General features: G+C 41.1%; 1 protein-coding gene across 1 annotated transcript; it reads right to left on the bottom strand.

Moving 5' to 3' along the window:
- Nucleotides 1–6,382: 6,382 nt before the first annotated feature.
- Nucleotides 6,383–8,316, bottom strand: LOC103712913 (ethylene-responsive transcription factor CRF2). The gene is made up of 2 exons (XM_008799621.3): nt 7,969–8,316; nt 6,383–7,865 (listed from the first exon to the last, which is right to left on the bottom strand). The coding sequence occupies exon 2, from the start codon at nt 7,694–7,696 to the stop codon at nt 6,788–6,790; it is 909 nt and encodes a 302-aa protein (XP_008797843.2). The 5' UTR covers nt 7,697–7,865; nt 7,969–8,316; the 3' UTR covers nt 6,383–6,787.
- Between the last annotated feature and the right edge of the window lie 12,273 nt (nt 8,317–20,589).

The raw sequence follows: 20,589 nt of genomic DNA, 5'->3' as shown, positions 1-20,589 counted from the left end.
TTAAGACAGATCTATCGAAGTTGACCTTAAGAAAACTCGAAGGTGGGGGGCTTCCAGATGAAAAATACTTTATGAAATGCTACCGAAGCAGAATGGAAACCCCGGATATTTCGATCTGTCAAGGTCCCTTTGATAAATATGATAAGACGGAGCTCCGCTGCCTGCACACGAGCTTTTGATAATGCAAACCATTGAGTTAAACATATCATTTTACGAAAAGAAAATTGATAATGTAATGATGTTAATTCCTTTTAAAATTTATGAAAATTATATGGGACTAAACAAAAATGAAAACGAATATATATATATATAACGAAGCCCCTCCCTCCGACGTAACGTTAGTTATAGACCTGCCACATGGCCCCACTGAGTCCCCCGCCCCGCCCACGACGAGAACCCCTCATCTCTCCCGAGAATTGTCTCTAGATGACTTCCTTTTCCATATCTCCTTGTCGCTTTCTCCACCTTGAAGAGAAGGGGGATCGGAGATTGTATGGTGACCATCAATGCTTATATAAGCTTGATGTCCATCTTTGGATCTGGTTCGTCGTGTCATTCCTCTACATTTTGCGAGGTGCCATTTATCCTTGTTCGCTTCCCCTCTAAGCAAAGATACTCGCCATTTTCAGTGGTGCAGTCGTAAGGGCGCCCGAAGAGCTCGTCCAAGACAGCAACCGCACCCCCACACTGCAGAAGTCGGAGAACAAACTCTTCGACACCTCTGTCTGAAAGTTCTCTTCTACCATTACAGCTAACATCGACCCTCTCGCGCGCGAATTTCACACACGCATGAAACCGAATCATTCATGCAACTGAGGCAAGTGTAATCGATTATATGTATCTCTCATGGTAAGATCCTATGATAATTAATTGGCACAGGTCATTTGCTGTGAAGGATGTGATCTTGAGGGGGCTTCAGAGAACCTCGCGAGCCTAAGGCGACAGACAATATCGGCTAGGGAAGAACACGAAGGAAGTTGCTTTGGCAATGGAGAAGAGGCATATCGAGCTCCAAGGGATTGAGCTCCTTATTCTACCAACCACATCCTCTCACACCTTGTTGGCAATTTTGCCTTCATCATCTTTGACAAGTCCACGTCCAGCATTTTCATCGCATCCGTAAGCATAACGGGAGATGAGAGAAAAACAACTATGTATATAGTTTTCATGGAGCAGCACCATTGACCTATTTCACATACATTGGATAGGACCAAGATGGTAGGGTTACCTTGTTCTTAGGGATAACGGCTGATGGATATCTAGTTTTCTCCAATGATTCTGAGACACCTAGAGGCGCATGTGGGAAATCATTGGCATCATTTCCTCGAGGCGATTCCCAGTCTCTCAGTACATGACTTCACCTTCTATATGTTAGTGCTTCGTGTCAAGATATGCAAAAAAAAATGGTGCATTTGGTTATCTTACCTGTATTATTAGCAAGATGATCAATTTAAATTGGGAAAGATCATAATTTCTAACCAAAAATTTATTAATATTGGAATTCACAATTACAGGGGTGCTTCTTCTCAACAAATACCGGTCTTCGAAGCTACGAACATCCAATTAACGAATAAGGTCGCAGTGGTAGCAGCAATGGAGGAGGAGCTTCAAGGTCCTTGATACATGCCAATTCATTTCTTGTGCTACTTAAAATTTCTATTTTCATTAAAAGTAAGTTACCATATTACATGGCGATCTTTTTCTTTTAATCTATTAATTCACTCATTTGTTTCTTTACTACTGTTCACAGATTGAGCGACATTATTAGTCATGGGTCACAAGGTAGTGTTGATATGGCGATGCAGGAAGAGCGTTTCATGTGAAAGTACTTGGTATATGGGTCGGTCTTTTCTGAAACTATTCTCCCTCCCTTCCAATCACGAGAACCTTGCCTTTGCTTTGGCTACACCCACCCGCTCGTTCTCTTGTTGTTATCTCCATCTTATCCTTTTGCGTCCTTTTCTATGATAAGCCGGCTTGTTAGCTTCTATGTGGGTCACCCGTCTCTTTCAGTTTTCTTTGTGGGTAAAATGAAGGAGATAAAGTCTAAACCAAAAGTAAATAACAGAAGAGGGAAATAGAATAGAGTGCAACTAGGTGTCTTTCTCAGTTTCTTTTCTTTCCTGTAGTTTGAATTGGGATAATGATTTTTAACAAAAATTAGGGATCAATGATCAAGTTGTAAATATTTTACGACATCTCTTTGACTAAAATAATCTAAGTTAATGCACTTATGTCATGTTAAATAGTCAGCTAGCAATCAAAACAAATTTAATATTAAAAACATAAACAGCAGGCCTTAATCCTTGTTCCTGATGGAGGTTCAATGCATCCTTGAGTTGAAGATGGTCTATTATAGACTTGGCAATGTGGCTTGACAGTGATGCCATGATGATGGAGAAATTCTCCCAACTTTAGGGAGCGGCTTTGCTAAATTTAAACTGCTAGCATAGAAAGCCTAAAATAAATAAAACAAGTAACTCAGATGAGCTAGAAGTCTACATCAAACTACCATGAAACATGCACTTTATATACAGGTTAATTCCACTTCATTAGTTGAAGGCGCATCATAAGTGGGTTTTGGCTGTGCTTGCTACTTACACAATAATGATAATTAGAGTCTTGACATGTTAGATGTTTATCTTGTTCCGAAAAAAATTGTGATGCGTTTCTATAAAGAAAAGGGCATAGATAGGTGGCCAATTTTGAGCCAAAGTCATCTGCCCCACTTAATTTCTCGCATCCCGATCCTTTTAGGGCATGTTTGGTTGAGGAAAGTTGGGCTCTGGAATGGAATTCTATTTCTATCTCAGTTCTAGTAGAGAATGAAAATACCTTAATCTCCAAAATCTAATTTCGAGACTCTCTCCTAGCATTCAAATATGATTCTAATTTCGATTCGAGTCACGAACCAAATATGTTGGAGAATATAGCCATTCCGATCTCCATTCTGACACTGCTTTTGATTTTGATTCCAGTCGCAAACCAAGCACACCCTCGAAATATTAGGATAACATCTCCATGAGCTACCAGTCACCACCAGGCTCCTGAACATGACATAGGCCTGTTGGACCTAGCCTGAGAACCTCAACAAGACCAAACCTAACATTATTCTACGCAACTTGTTCTAACTTCTAAGCCCAACTGCTAATAGAGCCGGAAACCACTTCAAGCTCGAGCTATGAAAACTGCGTCCCAACCACTCTGCTGAAAATTTCTGAACTCCCGAGTTGCACATTTTGGACCCATGAAAGCCATGTCCCCATCAACGGCAACTACTGTCATGCTTTAGTCAGCAACGAGGTCTTTACTGGGAGAGGAAAGAGGAAACATATTCTCCTCTCATCAATATTGAGACAAAACTATCAGAATGGCCGGACCCATTTATCTGACGATAATTTCTATTCCACCAGCACCCTTCTCACAAAAATGAAACACTTGGTACTCCTATTTTAAGGCAGCCAATTCACCGAGCCTTTCATTAACAGCTAAAGCACTGTTCACTAACCAGTTCATTCTAGACTTCTAAATTAGAAAACAAGCCGACCCTGACAGCTCTCTTCTTCACATCAACAAGTATATTTATAGAGTTCGGCTCATGAATCAGCTCTTCGAGTGTTTAATGTGCCAAGCATGAACAACCATAAAGGAACTTGGATCAAGCTCAAGCTCAGGCAAGACAGAATTCTCAACAAACTTCTTCAGTGAGCTTGAATCAAAGATTGAGCAATATTGCATCACTATGTGGCCACATGGTATAAGTATGTATGTCAATTAGCCCTCATGTGGAAACTCATTCATCCAGAGGCAATGGTCTTAATTTGCCTCAACGTGCCTGTTGTGGTTGAAATTTGGCTTGAGGGTGACCATGCTGGAAGAAGCCGAGAAGACGCCGGCCGGGACGGAGAAAGAGGACCACCTTCTGCGCTCCTGGATACCTGCACAAAGCCTTAGCCGGAGATTCCGGCGAAGGCCCTCTGATGACTAAATTAGCCGAGCTTTTGGAAAGGTTTCTGAATGCCTTAGATGACCTGTTATGATTTAAAAGTACTTGTAATATCTTATAATGACTTACCGAAGGCCTTTTCCTACCTCCTTTTTATAGGGTGAAGGTCTCGGCCGTTACCTAAAACTTCGAGTCGATTCGTGATCGGCTGGCCATCAATTGGAGGCAGCGTATAGCACAGAGATCAATCCTGCAGACAGAGAATTCGGAAGATATCTTTCCGGATTTGTTCTGAGGGTCTGCCATGTTATTCCAAGCGGAAGTGGTCGAGGGAGCTCTTTAAAGCGTTGTGTGCGCATTCACTCCGAGGAGTTACCGGGTGGTATGCGAGGGGCCAGTCATCAATGCCCTGCCCCCTGAGGCAGCCATCATAATGACCGGTCTTTAATACCACGATCCAGGAAAATCTGCTGAGGGAACTTCTGGGTCTGCTACATAGCACGATCTGGCCGCTCGGCCGCTTGGGCATGGGATCCGCAGGATCTTCGATGGGATCAAGGTTGACAGGGTCGTGGTCGGTTCGGTCTTTAATGGGGTCCGAGGTCAGCCTAGCCTCTGGCTGAGGTCGGCTCGGCCATCGGCAGGGTCCAAGGTCGGCATGGCTCTTGGCGAGACCAAGATCTGGCGTGCTTGGCTCTGAGGCCTGCTCGGCCGAAATTGGGTGACTCCATGCCGGAGTAGGACGATCCATTTTGCCTCCCATCAGTACCCAATCCTGTCTAATGTTATCCCTTAAGGGGCCCTTGTCTGTAAGAATATTTGGAAACAATAGACAGCGGATAGAGATAAATAAGTCCACAACATAACAAGCATGCGCAGTCAACAAATAAGTCAAGAACGCTGGAGGGTACGGCCTTTAAGAATTCGGGTAGCCTTGGCTGACATCCAAAGCTTTATGTTTGAGAACAAGCTTAATACGGTCAAAGCTAAACAGTGCTCTCCCATTATTCCATGTTGCCTTCCTGCAAAGCCCGTCTCAATCTTAGCTTCTGGGTGGATGGCAAGTTTAAGCGGTTTGAAAGGGACATGAACGGATCCAGTTTCTATCCCATTATCCAAACCTGGCACCGAAAAAGCTTCAGGCCCGGTGGTTAAATGGAATCTCATGATGGCATATTTGTTCAGTGTCCGGGTCAAACCAAGGTTAGATCAGCCTTTGGTAATTGGAGACAAGGAACGCCATTTTACATAGAAGAGTTGATAAAAATTTAAATTCCTCCTTGCCAGGCTTTGTTCCCTTGTAAACCAGGGTCTCATGCTCCCAAGTGGTGATGACTCTCGACAACATTTCATGGCATAACATGAGAAATACTGATCTTCTTATAGTTTAATTCTCGATACTAACACAGATGATGCTGTACCACTTGCTATCTTCATTGCAGCAAATTGGAGTACCTAACTTTTCAGGGGAAAAAATATTAGGTTAACATAATGGCCGGAAAATAACATTTCAGGTTCTTGTCAAGCTTCTTTCTTATTTAATGTTCGGCATCTTAATCAAAGACCCCATTCAGACCTGCCTTGAAATTATAGACCTCTTCTATCAGAGCCATTCAAACTAATAGGCTCTCAAATCTGTTGTCAATGAGAAGAACAGTTTTGTCACTCTAGCTTGGAACCTCGCCTATCAACCATTGCTCTGATATTCCATATATCCAAATGCTTAAGGCATATTTTTGCAGAATTACCTCTGTACATACGAGAAAAGGCCTGTAAAATCCCAGAGGGGGCATTGAAAGCCTGCACCTTGGTCACCAGAGTCCCAAACACCGTTGCACTTCTTCACCATTTGCAAGTAATTTCATAGATCTCGAGGCAATTGTTTCCATTAAATTGAAGCTTCGCCAGGCCAACCCCGGCCCGACCAATCCCAGTCCTATTTGCAGGGCAGTCATCAAGGAGGAATCTTTGCAGATACTGTAGACCTATGACAATAGATACAGTCCAAATGGAAGCTCGAGAACCATGGCATATCCAAAAATAAAATATCAGGCACTCCATTAGATGTCACAAGATACAGGCTTTTTAAATAAGCAAAGTAGACTTCACTAGCCGTTCATAGTCAAAGTTGAACAGTACCCCACCTGCTGCTCACCACCATCCCATGCCAAGAGCTCACTGCATCAGCCTGCAGCCCATTAACTTGCTGGCGTACATGGGAAAGAGACCTCAATCACCACTAGGGGAAGAACCACTTCCTCTAGCATTTTATTAATCTCAGAAAGACCCAGTAAACCCACGCATCTTTGAGCGCAAGCTTACTCCAAACAACGGATAAGAACAGCACAAAGCGAGCTCATCAACAGCCTTTCTTCCTTCCTTTCCCAAAAGATTAAAAAAAAAAAAACGTAAAAGCATCACAATTCAAAACCATCATGATATAAAGACAAGCCTCTTCCATTATACTGTCCGAAAGATAGTGCATAACAGCAAATGAAGCAAAGAAGACATGGAGAAAAAGAAAACAACAGAAGAAAAAAAAAGATAAATAGAGAGAAGACAACAGCCATGCTTAGGTGTGGAAGTGCAGACCAAAAATTCCTTAGGGGCGGCTCTTGTAGCTCGGAAAAACCCAAGAAATTTTCTCCCACACCCATAACACAACAAAACCCATCATACCTTTTCTTCTCCTCAGAATACACCGAAATAAACAAAAGGAACACCTCTCCTCAAACCACTTTAGACCCTCCTCCTCTCGCGACATCTCAAACTAAGCACGCCTATTTTATAACAATAATGATATTATTAAATATTAACTGAACTGCAAAAATTCCCACGCTCTTAGAGATCCAGGTCCATCCAGGCGTCTATGCTTGCGAAATCACCGCCGTCGATCTGGTGGGGAAGGTCCCCGAGCGCCAGAAAGTCGTCGACCGAGCCGAAGTCGGTCACCGGGAGGAACGGGTCGGATCCGAAACCCAAGTCCAGTTCCATCAGGCCCGGTAGCAGCAGCGGTTGCTCCGCGAAGAGCTCCGCGATGGACGGCTCCTCCTCCACCGTCGACTCCTTCGCCGGCGGGGCCTGGCTGACCGAGACATCGAGAACCGAGGAGGGCGACGCCGCCTCGGAGCAGCCAACGGAGAGGCACGAGGAGTTGGAGACGGTGGCGGACGCGGTGGTTGTGGTGGCGGAGGCGGCGGAGAGGCCGCTCTTCTCGGCTTGCAGGCGCTTGGCGGCGGCGTCATAGGCGAGGGCAGCCTCCTCGGCGGTGTCGTAGGTGCCCAGCCAGACGCGAGTCCCTCGGATGGGATCGCGGATCTCGGCCGCCCATTTCCCCCACGGCCGCTGGCGAACACCCTTGTGCCTCGACGACGTGGTGGTGGATGACGAGCTCGTCGAGCCGGGGTCCTTGGCCTTCCTCTGGGAACATTTAGGAGTCCTAAAGTTTCGCTTGCCGCTCTCTTGGGACGAAGCATCGGCAGAGAACGAAAATGGACCGAACGGGTGGATGGAGAACTCCTGGATCACCCGTCTCCTACTCGACTTCATCGCTCTCTCCTCCTCCTCCTCGCTTTCGCTGGACTCGGTGGCTTCCGGATCGTCAAAATGGATCCGGATTTTTCTCACCAGTTTCGGTTTGGGTTCATATGTGAGAGGACGGAGCTCGGATCTCTGGCTAGTCCTCCTCTTCCCCTCTTTTCTCTTCACCATTCGTTCTTGATTCATGAGATGCCTTTGAGGCCCTGGCATTTTTTTTCTCCTCTCTATTTTCTCTCCGAAAACGAAACAAAATCGAAAAAAAAACGAAAAATTGGAAACAAAACACGATTAACTTTGTCAAGTGAGGCAGCCTCTCAAGAAGATGAAGAGAAAATTTTCTATATGTTGGAATCCAAGATATTTCACTCCAAACCGAACACTGCGAGCCCAAGAATAAAAAAAAGAAAAAAATAAAATCTTAGTAGGGTTTAATCAATGATGGAAAATATGGGGGAAACGGTAAACTGGGAGTTGATCGATACCGAGGAAATCGAAATCGCATCGAAGCCGTCTTCGATCCCTCCGGCCTCCGTCGCATACGGGAGGGGGAGGAGAAGGAGAAAAGAACAGCGAGGCTAAGCAACGAACAAAGGAGAGGAGAGATCCCAAGAGGTCGAGCTCGGCTTTCTGAGAACAACGAAGAGAGGAACGCTGAGTCGAGAAAACCAGACGACATAAATCCTTGACGTCTCCTCTCGTCTTCGTCGTCGATGCCTTCGCTCGCTCTCTCTCTCTTCCCTCTCGGCTCCTAAAACCCCAGACGGAGGCGAAAAAGGAGTCTCGAGATAGAGTTGAGCATACTTAAAGCGACGGTGAGCCGGATTGAAAGGTGAGGCCGCGACGGTGATCGAATGGCTGTGATTAGTCCCCCGGGCCCCAATCGCTGTCACCCTGTTCGTGCCCCCGGTGGCGTGAAATAGACCCCTCTTCTACCACGACAGGATATTTAATATTCTAATATATCTAAGTAATATAATATTAAATTAATATATAAGGAAAAGGAGCAGAAAAGACGCCGATCCGGACGCAATCAGAAGATATTTGGCCGCATAGAATGGACGGATAAGATGGACGGATGGGCCTGTGCAGTTACTTTAGCTTAACCGGGACATCGGAGTTGCACTCCAAAAATGACTGGGATTTTTGGTTGCTGGGACCCACCAACAACACTGCTTATGTGCCGTGGTACGTTGCGGTGCGAATTTGTTATTCTTGGGATTTGGTGCAGCGGTGCGGGCTGCACTCTTTATGGCAATAAAAGGTAAATAATAAATATTTTTTATATATATGGCGTAATTTATCCCTGCTGCTATGTTACAGCTGGTCCAGCTGGGGTTGGCTGGTTTTTAACCAACGAGGGGGATGTAATTAATTAGCTGCAATTACGTTTATTCCCTCGATAACTAATAATATATAGCAAGTTAAAATAAAATTGAATATAGGGCAGAGAGTGGCCCGGGCTTGCCGGCAGTCCATTAGGGTTTGGACTAATTTAGGTCATGTTCCGAGCGAGGCCTGATTTAGTTTGGATCGTATATGGGCTCAAAAATTAGAGCTGATATATTTTTCGAGCCGAGCACGAATGGTTTTGTGCTTCGGCAGAAGCTTGGCCCAAGCTCGAGCCTAGAGCTGGTTTGGTATATGGTTTGCATAATTAATATAGTTTGGATTTGCCTGCTTTTGGGTTCGCGGGGCTCTTATTCTAATTCTCTCGAAGTCCTGAATAATTCCAATCCCTTAAAGATCTTCAATTAGCTAGGTTTTTCTCCTAACTTCTTCGAATATCCACCTTTCTGGCTCCATGCCTCCACCAATCCAGTCTTCAGTTCAAGCAAGCAAAGGCAAGATCCCATCCACATTCACCATCGGGGAGAGTGGCAAACATGGTGATGGAGGATGAGAAGTTGTTGAAGGAAGCCAAGAAGCTCCCATGGGAGGTGGGGCTCCTTCATAAGAACTAGAAGGTTCGGAACAACACCAACATTGACCCTGTCGTCATATGCAGGTCCATCTCTAATCCTAAGGTTCCTCACCTCTGCAACTTACACACTCCTGATCCAATCCAAACTCTATTCCTTCCCTCTTTTCCTCGACAAACCATCCTTTGATCCTCAGATTGGACCAAGGAATATCGATTTTAGGATAGGAATGTCTATCTTAACTTAGATTTTTTGTGTTTTAGCTGCTCACCGAATCGGAGGTAGAAGTTTCTAGTTTTTGTTGTTGCGGTTAGCATTGTTCTTTAAGAAAATGGTGGTGGATTCGAATGCTCCCATACGGAAGAGGGCTATGGATGCCCAAATTGCATTCTTATAGGCCATGGATGCTGATGTCGGGAGGTATGGTTGTTACCTATTTTTTTTTGGCCCAAATATGTTGTTTAGGCTAGCTCGATCGAGTTTGGATCGAGCCTGAGCTTAGGCTCGGATCCTTCTTGGGTCTATAGTTTTTAAAAAATTTTGAACCTAAGCATGTGTTGCGGACACTAGTACAAGACTAATTGTTTTGCAGGATCACGGTCATCGCAGAAGGACGGTCCAGCCACTTTCGTTGTGGCTGGATTGATTTATATTATTTTATTTTATGTTGGTTGGTCTTATTTGCATATTGTTATTTGAAGATTCTTTTCGGATTGTTTTCTTTGTAGGGACTTATTTGTTATGTTGTGACCCTATATATATGGGGCCACGCATTTGTTTAGGGTTAATAAACCAAGAATGAAAATCAGCCTTCTTTCTTCTTCCTCCTCCTCCCTTCTCTTCTCCTTCCTCCTCTTCTTCTCCTCTTCCTCTCTGTCTCTCCTTCCCTACCTCCGTCTTGCATAAGCATGGCCCAAAGCTAGCAAAAACTTGGAGCAAGGCTTGGGTAGGGACATGGCTGAACACGGTCTAATTGAAGAGGATCGAGATTGTATGTTTTGCATAAAAAGACCGATTCACCTTCATCCACGTAAATCCACCGTTCGATTACTCGCTACACAGATCTTGATCAGAACTCCATTCATCCGCGTGCATAGATGTCAAAGTGACTGCTGAATGATCCAAATATGGATTCATGTCAAGGTGAATCTTCTTTCACGAGCAAGATACAACTCTGGCCCAATTGGACGGGCAAGTTCTCTAGGTTTGATATTCCACCGTATTTTATTTGTTAGAGAGAATCAGAGAAAGAACGCCAGGTAACAGTTAAGACAAATATAAACATACTTAATGTTTGGATGGATCCACTCGCCATGATCCCTTGTAGCTTTGTTTGACCCATATGAGAAAAGGGGGGTGTATTTGTTCAGTTGCCTGTGTTCATTATTACCTTACTAAGCTTGAGTTCATGAATATTCCCTCACCAATTCTTGAGACTTCCCCAAATGACCTGAAGGTATTTGGTTTAGAAAGACCAGGGACGCGGAAGAGCCGTGGTGCGGGCGGGCGGCGCTTTTTTAAAGCTTGGGAAGTCCTTGTCCTGTTCTCCCGAAGTTGCGAGGATGGGATAGACCTCTCTGCCTCTTGCTTCTCTTCTAAGTTGCAAATCCTTGGCTGATCTGCTTATTGATTTCATGTTCGGTTGGACAAAAGATTCACTTGGTCCGTGAACATGCTCAGAAATTAAGTATGTCTTGTGGGTTAAAATTTAGCACAACAAAAGAGCTGACCCTAGCTTGAGTCAAAATTTAGGTTATTCGGTGTTTGTAATAGTTTGTTTGCTGATTGAATGAGCTTTGGTTAATTTACATGAGGTTGAGACTTATATGGCTAGCCTATAAGCTATGCCTTAAAATGAGGCTTTGAGTTCAGCTTGTTTCCTAATGGAATGAGATTAGAGTAGCCTCTTGTCGAGAAGAAAAAAAGTTTACATATGATGCATGAATGGCATGCGGCAATATCTCTGTGCCCCAAAGTGGCCAAATCAACAAAAAGATATAGAACTACTAGTCCCTAAGTATGAATTAACGCCTAGGGTTATTGAACATAAATAATTGAAGGCTCATTAAGATCTCGTAGTTGAAATCCTTAATTTTTGTATCGTCTTTTGTTTCTGAGAAAAGTGTTGGGGCATGGCCACTGCTCATTTTACCAATGGAAAATAATGAAAAGAGAGGAAAAGAGTGCTTCCCTTTTATATTTTAATTAAGCATGAAAAGATCCTGTGGAAATAATTATTTACTAAGGCGCATGATCCCTGAGACCTCTGTGTTGGTTTATGTAGCTAAAATTAGCACTTCCTTTTATTTTTCGCCTGATTAATCTACTATAAAATTAGCCTTTAAAATGAAGCAAGTATCTGCATTTAATGTTTTACTGATGTTTGTGCTTGTATTTTTGTAATTTGGATAGCTATACATGTGAACAGTGACATGTAAATGTCCATATGAGATGAAGATCCTTTTGTAGGCAACTACGAGCTCTCTCTTTTTTCCCTTTTTTTTTTTTTTTCTTCTTCATCAGCAACTATGCTTTCTTTTACTGAGGTGTCTTCAACTTCTTTTTACTTAGTATGGTCCTCATACTTGCCTATTGATCTCCAATAGCGAGGATTTAAGCTTATTCGCGACTACACATGCAAAACTGAAGGGGCACTTGTTAACGATGCTTTCCGTTGGCAGGGCTTAAAAAAAAAAAAAAAACTCACCTTTTTTAAAAATATTTTTTTTGTATTTCATGAGAAATAAAAATTCATGTGGGAATGAGAAAACCATTTTTTCCTAGGCTACGAATTATGGTAATTATTTTACCAAAAATATTCTTAAACCATAATGATATTTTTAATAACTATTTTTAATAATTAAACTTAAACTAGTAAAAATATGTTATTAAAAATTACCACAATATAAAATAGTTATAGCAATTTTAATAAAATATATATTAATAACTATTAAAAATTATCACAACATAAAATAGTTATCTAACTATTAAAAATTATTAAAACTCTAAAACCCAACCCAATAAATATTTTTAACACCTATTTTTTTAAATATTTAAAAATTAAAAATTTTTTACATCTAAAAATATTTAAAAATAGCTATTAAAAATTATGCATATGATATTTTATATGTATTTTGTATAATTTTATTAAGAACATAATAGATTTTTTTTTTTTGAATACAGACGCACAACTAAATATAAATTTTTTAAAAAATATGCAGAAACTATTTTTTATATATTATATATATTTAGTAATAAGCTTTTTTTAATATATTTTAATAAGATTAAAAAAAATCGAGAATCAAACGAGTCGTTGATGTTTCCCATTGCCTCTCTTTTCATCTCCGATCAGGTAACGACCGTCGAGGGAGAGGTACAATTTCAATTGGGAAAAAGGAGGCTATTATCCCGGCATTGCTGAGGTCCTTGGAACGCACGCGGACCACTTGCCGGCCTGACCAAGAAAATGAGAAACAGAAGATATCTGTCCCCTGTACGGGTTATTTAATGCCACCCCAAAGACCTCATTAAAGGGAGCATGCATCTTCTCGTGACCTTGTCTTCAACGAATCAGCAGCTCCCGTACCAGTTCTTTTTTTATTCCATCTTCCATGGTGCATTAATTGATGCACCAACTCCCCAAGGGACCCAACTTGGGACTCACTGATGTGTGAGGCCACACGGCTAGCTACAGTGTGTCATTGTGGCAATGAAAAGGTTGTGCAGCGACCAACTGTATCCAGCGCCGGGCACGCTAAAAATGTTTACGGCCACCGCGTCAGTTCACAGCGTCTCGCGGCTTGGCAAAGGACGACGTGCTATTAAGATGCCGAAGAGTAGGTGCCGTTTTGGAGGCACATCTTATCGCATGCAGCTTGCGTATAAATACAGTCCAAATAATCATTAAAAAAAAAAACATAGTAGAGCCCGAATGACAACAACGTCCATTTAAAATACCGTACTACAGTACCATTTAAAAAATAATATAGTAGAGCCCGAATGACAACAACAAATGAGGCGGTGTTTAAAATGAATATAGGCCTCTCACTGGACCACTAATGCCCCCACAACAGCGGATTTCGAAAATAATTTGAAGTGCTTTCAGGTCCGTGCAAAAATGATTCAGGTTGATGTTGTGGAAAAAGATTAATCACTCCTTCGGGTGAGAGACACAATCCGAACCCATTTTTTGGCTCAAGAAAAGAAGTTTGGTGTGGACACCAGTGCCAGATCAGTCATCATTCGAATCGATAGGCACTATAAGGTTCAGCCAGTTCAACGGATCCAGCTAGTTTAGCTAGTCTAACTAGTTTGATTTTATTTTGGATTGTTTTTATATTATTTTATTTTTATGTCGATTGGGCTTATTTGTATATTATCATTTTAGGAATTTTATAGAATTATTTTTATTTGTAGAGATTTTTTTGTTATTTTGTGATCCTATATATATGTGAGTCTATACATTGTTTAGGATTATGCCATGATGAATAAAAATTGATTCTCTTTCTTTGAGCTCTGGCATGTGAAACCCTAAGTGGAAGTAGGTGAGAAGCTTGATTCAAACTTCAGAGCTAATTAGCGTCAGAGCTAATTAGAGCTCCTCTCTCCTTCTTTCCTATTTCTCCTCTCTCCTTCTTTCCTTTCTCTCCCTACAGTGATGCATCAGAGCTAATTAGCGTCAAGTAGGTGAATTGCGTGCGGCAGGTCCGTTATATATATTGTATATATTCTAATATATTTTAATAAAAAATATAAAATTAGTACTAAAAACTTGTATTGATATATTACTGATTTAATATGAAATCGCTGGTGTGCCATGATATATCTCTCATGCTAAGGTAAGTTTTCCACATTTTTGTTTCGCCTTCAAGCTATGGTATAGTCTTAAAAAAAACAGTATGGGTTTGTACCGACCAATATTAATTGAGCAGCTATGTAGGTTCAAATCTATACTAATTGGTGAAGTTTATTTACTGAATTGAATCTTAATACCGTGTTAATACCTTATAGTATCCGACAGTCTTATAATATGGCAGATCATGATCCTTATTTTCCAATAAATCTTGCAAAAATGGGATTTTGTATATCCTTAATCAATCAAGCTTTCTATCAACTCTGTATGACCGTATTGTGCATGTCAGTCTACCACTGCCTTGTAAAGAAGCAATCAAAAAGGTGCCTTTTAAACATCAACATCTCTAATTTTAAACATCTTTGCCAGTGCTTGGATGCAATATCATGAAACGCACTTGCTCTGATGGGCCAGATGGCAAATTCTGGCTCCGACACGTGGATCTTTTCAAAACGATATCGAAATAAATACGGGACCCACAGCATGTAAGAATAGCAACCAGACATTATTCCCACTGTACAGCGGATCTAAATCACACTCCTGACCAAACTTGCCGGATATCCATGATTTGAGATGGACAAGACATAAATTCAATAAATGTCAAGCAAATGCGAGCCGAACTCTTCCTTCCTCCAAGAAAAATAGATACCTATCCTTAGCTCCTTATTTTATACGAGTCCCATGAAGAGAGAGCCATTAAACAGCAACACTGAAAAATTTGAAAGGACACGTGTCCATATTGCCCCTCCCTTCCCTTTATGCTCACCTTGCGGTGCCGTTCTCCCGTACCGGAAGATGGAAACTAGCTGGAGATGGCGAAGCTCCGTTCCGCGCCAAAAGGCGCGGATCTCGAAACAGAAAAGCCGGCGAGAAATCTTCTCCCGCCAAAACTGCCGTCCTTGGCGACCGCAGGACTCAGGAGCGGGACGCTCGAAGCGGCGCGATGGAAATGGCCTCGACCGGAAACGTTGCACGGTTTTCCACCCAACATCGCTGTGGTCCCCACGACAAACGACAGCCCGTGCGAATTAGTCCGCGGGACCCACCTAAGAATTTGGATCCCGGGACCGCAGGACCAGGATGTGAACCGGTCTATCTGTACGACCGGTTCAAGACGGCTGGCATTCTAGATGTACCTCTGAATATGGATCCCGCAGCAGCATCTTTTGACCGGATCCTGGACCGAGATCATTGCCTTGTCGAGCGGATCAACGCCGCAGGCTGATGGGTGCCCTCGAGTTCTTTTATCGTTTGACACGCGGGGGAATTTGTTTGGCCGACGGGAGCTTCAAGAGACTTTTGTCCAACGGATAAAAGATGGGCGCCTTCTACGTGCCAAATTGATGGCTGATTGTAATGAAAATTGTAAGATGGCGATCTCGAGCATCTCCACGCCCAAGTCTACCATGTATTGCATAATTTCATTCGATCCTAATGAGAACAAGAAATTTTAAGTTGTGTGCGCGTGTGTGTGTGTGTGTTGACCTTTAGCATTTTTTATTTCTGCTATATGGATGCAGTATGGATCTGATATCAACTGAGATCTGAGTTACCACCATGTTATATGATCGTTATCATTGGCACATTAAAAAGTTACCATGACGTGTCATGAATCTTTGAATTTGCCATAGATCAGTAGATTAGGAATACAAAATTAATTTCTACTTCAACTATAATGACGATAATGATGTTGATAATGACGAAGATTTTAAGTTGGTTCATGTCCACAAAACCATTATTGTATATTACATAGCAAATAAATCGCGGGAGCTTGAAAGGTTCTAACTTGTGCATTTAGTTTATTCTTCGAAGCAATTAAATATTAATACATTCTTGAATCGAGCCGATTCAAAATTTGAATTATTTTTAGCTAACCTTGGAATTATTAATCTTTTCTATTAGACTTGTTATCCGGATCATTAAGCTTTAAATAGTGGTTAAAAATCAAACTAAACCTTGAAAGTCAAGTTCAAAATTAATTTCAAATCAAGCATTGAGATTGTATTTCAGCTTTAGGAACATATGTTCATTTTGCATGTAAATTATGTTGGTAGATTATAAATCAACAAAAAAATGCATAAGTTTTAAAATTCAAAGTTGAAACAAGACAGCGCACACAACTTAATAGAGCCAAGGAGCCAACAATAACTCTAGCATGCGGCTTGTTTGATAGTTGACCAAGCCCAAATAAACTGAATTCTGAGCCACGCTTAAGGGCTGCTTGAGAATTGATTATTATTATTATTATTTTGCAGGGAGGTGTGGGAGGAATAAAAGGGAGGGTAGAGAAAATTTTAAACTGTCCATAAGATAGAACATCAAAATGACTTAAATCAGCCGTAAAATGATTACTTCGAAAATTTCTATGGTCCCAAATAGGAACATCATACACAACAGGGAAAGAAAGGAAATTTCCAAAAGTCTATTGTATGCAAAGATACTAATGGGAGGCCCAACCATTGAGTCAAAGCCCAGTTGGTCTACTACGCTGAAATTTAAATCGTGTCATATTCCATTGACCTGAGACGAGAATTGTTGTTCAATGCCTGATGGATCTAACAATAGGAAGACTGGGATATGCTGGCTTATATATCTCTTCCTCCTGTTTTTTCTAATGATTTGCCCCGCTGGATGATTCATTTTTGTAGGCATTTGCCCGTAACAGGGAAGGCAAGCCCAATTATAGTGGGCCGGCCGAATGGACAAGGTCCAACCTCGATTTAGTCTTTAACTTACAAATAAGGCTTGCCAATAAAAATATTTTCGGTTCATTAAAAACAATAACGTAGATTATGCAATATTTTAGTTTTTCGTGAGACGAACCTATATAAAATCTTTATACTTTACTTATATTTGAGATAATATGTGGGATAAACTAGACAATTTGTCGTGATTACTGATTCAGCAATTTAAGTAGCTTGTTCCTCCTCACCATATTTTGCTTCTAGTCCACTTATTTCAGCAACCTTGTACAACAATTGCATGGGTAAATTAGGATACCTGCCGTCATGGATATTACCAAATTCTAAGGCCATTTTTTTAAGGAAAAAAAATCATTAGTGACATAACCACATTTTTAAGGTCGGAAAAGTTTAATTTGCAAATGTATACGTTCAGGCTATTAGTTGAAATGCCTAACTTTTCTTACGTTAAAATTGAGCTTTGGCGGAGCTTGAGAATCTCTTGTTGGTTAAGGCCGAGGAAGGGCGACAATAGTTTTGAAATTTGTTCTTTAACAGATGCTATCCAAGTTCTTTTTTCTTTTTTCCCAACAATATATCTCTGTCACAGTGCTATGGGAATTCTGGAAAATCATCTCCACCTTCACTTGAACTCCACGTACAGAATAGAATACCAGAGAATACAAGCCTACTCTTAGTAACTCCATTTTTAAATAAATTTATGCTCTCTCTCTTTCTCAACATAATCATAACTCCGGACGTTTTCTACACTACCAGAAGTATGATGTCATGTGCCAACTCCATCATGACTAAAGAGTAGACCATCAGCCAACATATAAAAGACAAGATAAGTCATGCCATTGTTTTTATATTTTAATATTTTTCTCATAATCCATCTTGGGTTGGACCAACAAATAGGTTGCTTGGTTCTTTTTCATGTCTCAGATCTTTGTATTGCCAAGGGAGTAAAAGGAAATGAAAAAAGTAAGAGATACACCAAAAGCATGAGCAAAACAAAATCAACCTTTGTTTAATATAAATTCATGCAACATCGATATATCTATTATATACGAGCGAGAAAGACAAGATGAAACAAGGTCAGGGCCACACAGAAAAATAAGAAACTCAATCATCGTTTGATCTGATTTCAAGTATCTTTGAACAACAAAACTAAGCCGCACACGAAAGTAAATTGAACTTCTGTTCTAGAAAAGATTCTTCGTTTCAAAATAGAATATTAGAACAGTCCATTTCTGGTCAGCAAATGCATCTTATTTCCTTTACTAATTCATTCCTTGGCCTATGCAAACTATAATACTAGTAGAAAGCTCCCTCTTCTCTTTTTACTGGTTGTAGCCTCTCCTCTCTAACCAACCAGTAAAATCTTCTATTTCTCTTGTTAATACCTTTTCATCTTTGATAAATTTGGATGACTGGATGTTTTTCCAATCTCCCTTGCATCAAAAAAAAAAAAAAAAAAAGCTATTTGATTATTTCCTACAAAAGTTTTGAGAGGTGTGAGAAGCTAAGCATGAAAGGATAAAGCGTTTTACTTTTATATTTTCAGAAAGCTACTTGAAAATAATTTAGCTTGTGCAGCATGCTCGAGAAACAAACATCAGCAATATTCCACGTGTAAAAGAGTTTCTTGGTGGGTGCTCTTGCAATACATGCGGCTTGACTGTCGTCCACATGAATGGCATCAATTTCTAAAAAGTAGACTTCTTTTTTAAAAGCATCCAAGCATAATGATTCGATTGAATATGCAACGAGACCTAGGGCTTGCTTGAATTTTTTTACAGAATTAAAATATAAATTTTGTAGAATTCGCGAATTGAACTAGCCCAACAAACAAGTTACAAACATATATTTATAAGATATCCAAAAATAACTTTAGAGTAGACTGGCCGGAATCATGTAGGCTAGGATTTTGGCCGGTCCACTCCAAATCTATTTTAGAATATTTTATCTAATTTAATGTATAGCTTGTGATCTTGTTGGTTGTACTGGTCTAATCTATAAATTTTATAGAATTTTCGATCCGATCTTATAGAAAATTCCAAATTGGCTCTTAAGTGTAAGAAAATTCCATCTAGATGAGTGTCATCAACTCGAGTGGAGATTAGTAATCATCCCTTTAGCTCGACTCCAACTTCGCTATGGCATCCGGGATGCATTAATGTAGCAGGTCGATCTGCCATTCACCAACATCCAGGGTGAGATGATCAACTTTAGGCACAACTTCCAACACCTCCATTTTGCAAGGAAAGGGCAATCTTTTGACGGTGGACTTGGAGATAACTAGGGCAGAGCAACAGTTAGATTCTATTAGCTTTGCTTGGATGAACGATCCCAAAAGCGTTTGCAAGGTACACCATATCAAGTGAAAAAAATGGATGAATGCATTGTGCTTAGTGGTCTATATCCAACTTCAGTGAATCCACATCTTGCGGAGATCTGTGATTTTGGTAAAGCCCGTGCCTGATCACTGCAGACCCTTGCATGAGAAGGCACCTCTTCTCCCGAATTTATGGGCTATTTTGCAAGTTAGCAGGCTAGTAGTAACTAAACCGAGATTCAGTGAGCCATTCTATGAACTATGCTATTCTAAAGCAGGCATTGAAGTATATTGGGAAGCCTCAAATTGTCTCGATCACAATTTCAAATATACCTTTCAGACTGAAGCTAAACTCAGTTAAGATCAGGCCAAGCATTAATCCTTATTCTCAGGCAGTGGAACATAAAGGAGCGGGGTCCCCTTACGCAAAAATGCCCGCAAGGCCTTCGATGACAACCCGGCTTGGAAGCTCAACAAAAAAATGGAGTTTTTATAGTCAAATTGTACTATAAATTGATCGGCAATGGAGGCATCCTTTGTCCATTCTACGATTCTATTTGGAAAAGCTAAGATCTTCATGTGGCTACTTTTGAATACCAAGTTATGCACAGAAGTATTAGCAAGAAAGGATTGGGTAGCTAGCACAGAATGTCCATTATATGGAGGGCGGATGGAGAATACAACTCATTTATTCAAGTATCCCTTCGCAGAAGGTATTTGGTACTCTCTAAAAGCCTACCTCAAATTTAGAGATGGCCAACCAGCCTTGAATCTTTTTAGACATCATGGGGAATCAAGAAAATTCAGCCTACAATTTGAAAATATTGCGTTCTGCTGGAAGATATGGCGTGAGAGAAATTCTTGTATCTTCCTCAAAAGAAAATCAACTACTTATTCAGTGCTCCACAAAATGCTCCATACTTCTAAGCTCTAGGAAAATATCTATCCAATCGAGTGGTTGGATGGTCACAAATAGGGCTAAAAATAACCTTGGGCCAGCTCGAGGCCCATCAGGCCGGGCAATTTTGGGTATAGCTATAGGCTAGGCCTGAAAGATTTTAGGCTAGGTTTGAGCTTAAAAATAAAGCCAATTTATTATCTGGGGCAAACTTGGATATATCATTGGCTTCGCTCGGGTTTGACCCCAAGCTCGAGCTTAGACAAAGCTTGAAACGAAGGCCGAATTCAGGCCCAAACAAGACTCAAACCATTCCTAATCCTTCCTTAAATCTTTGGGCTCACAACTGTTGAATATTATTATTTTCAAGCTTTTGCAAAATCTTCCGAAGGCATAATAGTTGGATGCGATTCAA

The sequence above is a fragment of the Phoenix dactylifera genome, chromosome 8 (assembly GCF_009389715.1).
Source record: "Phoenix dactylifera cultivar Barhee BC4 chromosome 8, palm_55x_up_171113_PBpolish2nd_filt_p, whole genome shotgun sequence".
NCBI classification, from domain to species: domain Eukaryota; kingdom Viridiplantae; phylum Streptophyta; class Magnoliopsida; order Arecales; family Arecaceae; genus Phoenix; species Phoenix dactylifera.
The sequence above is the reverse complement of the archived record's forward strand: the minus strand, read 5'-3'. Positions and strand labels throughout refer to the sequence as shown.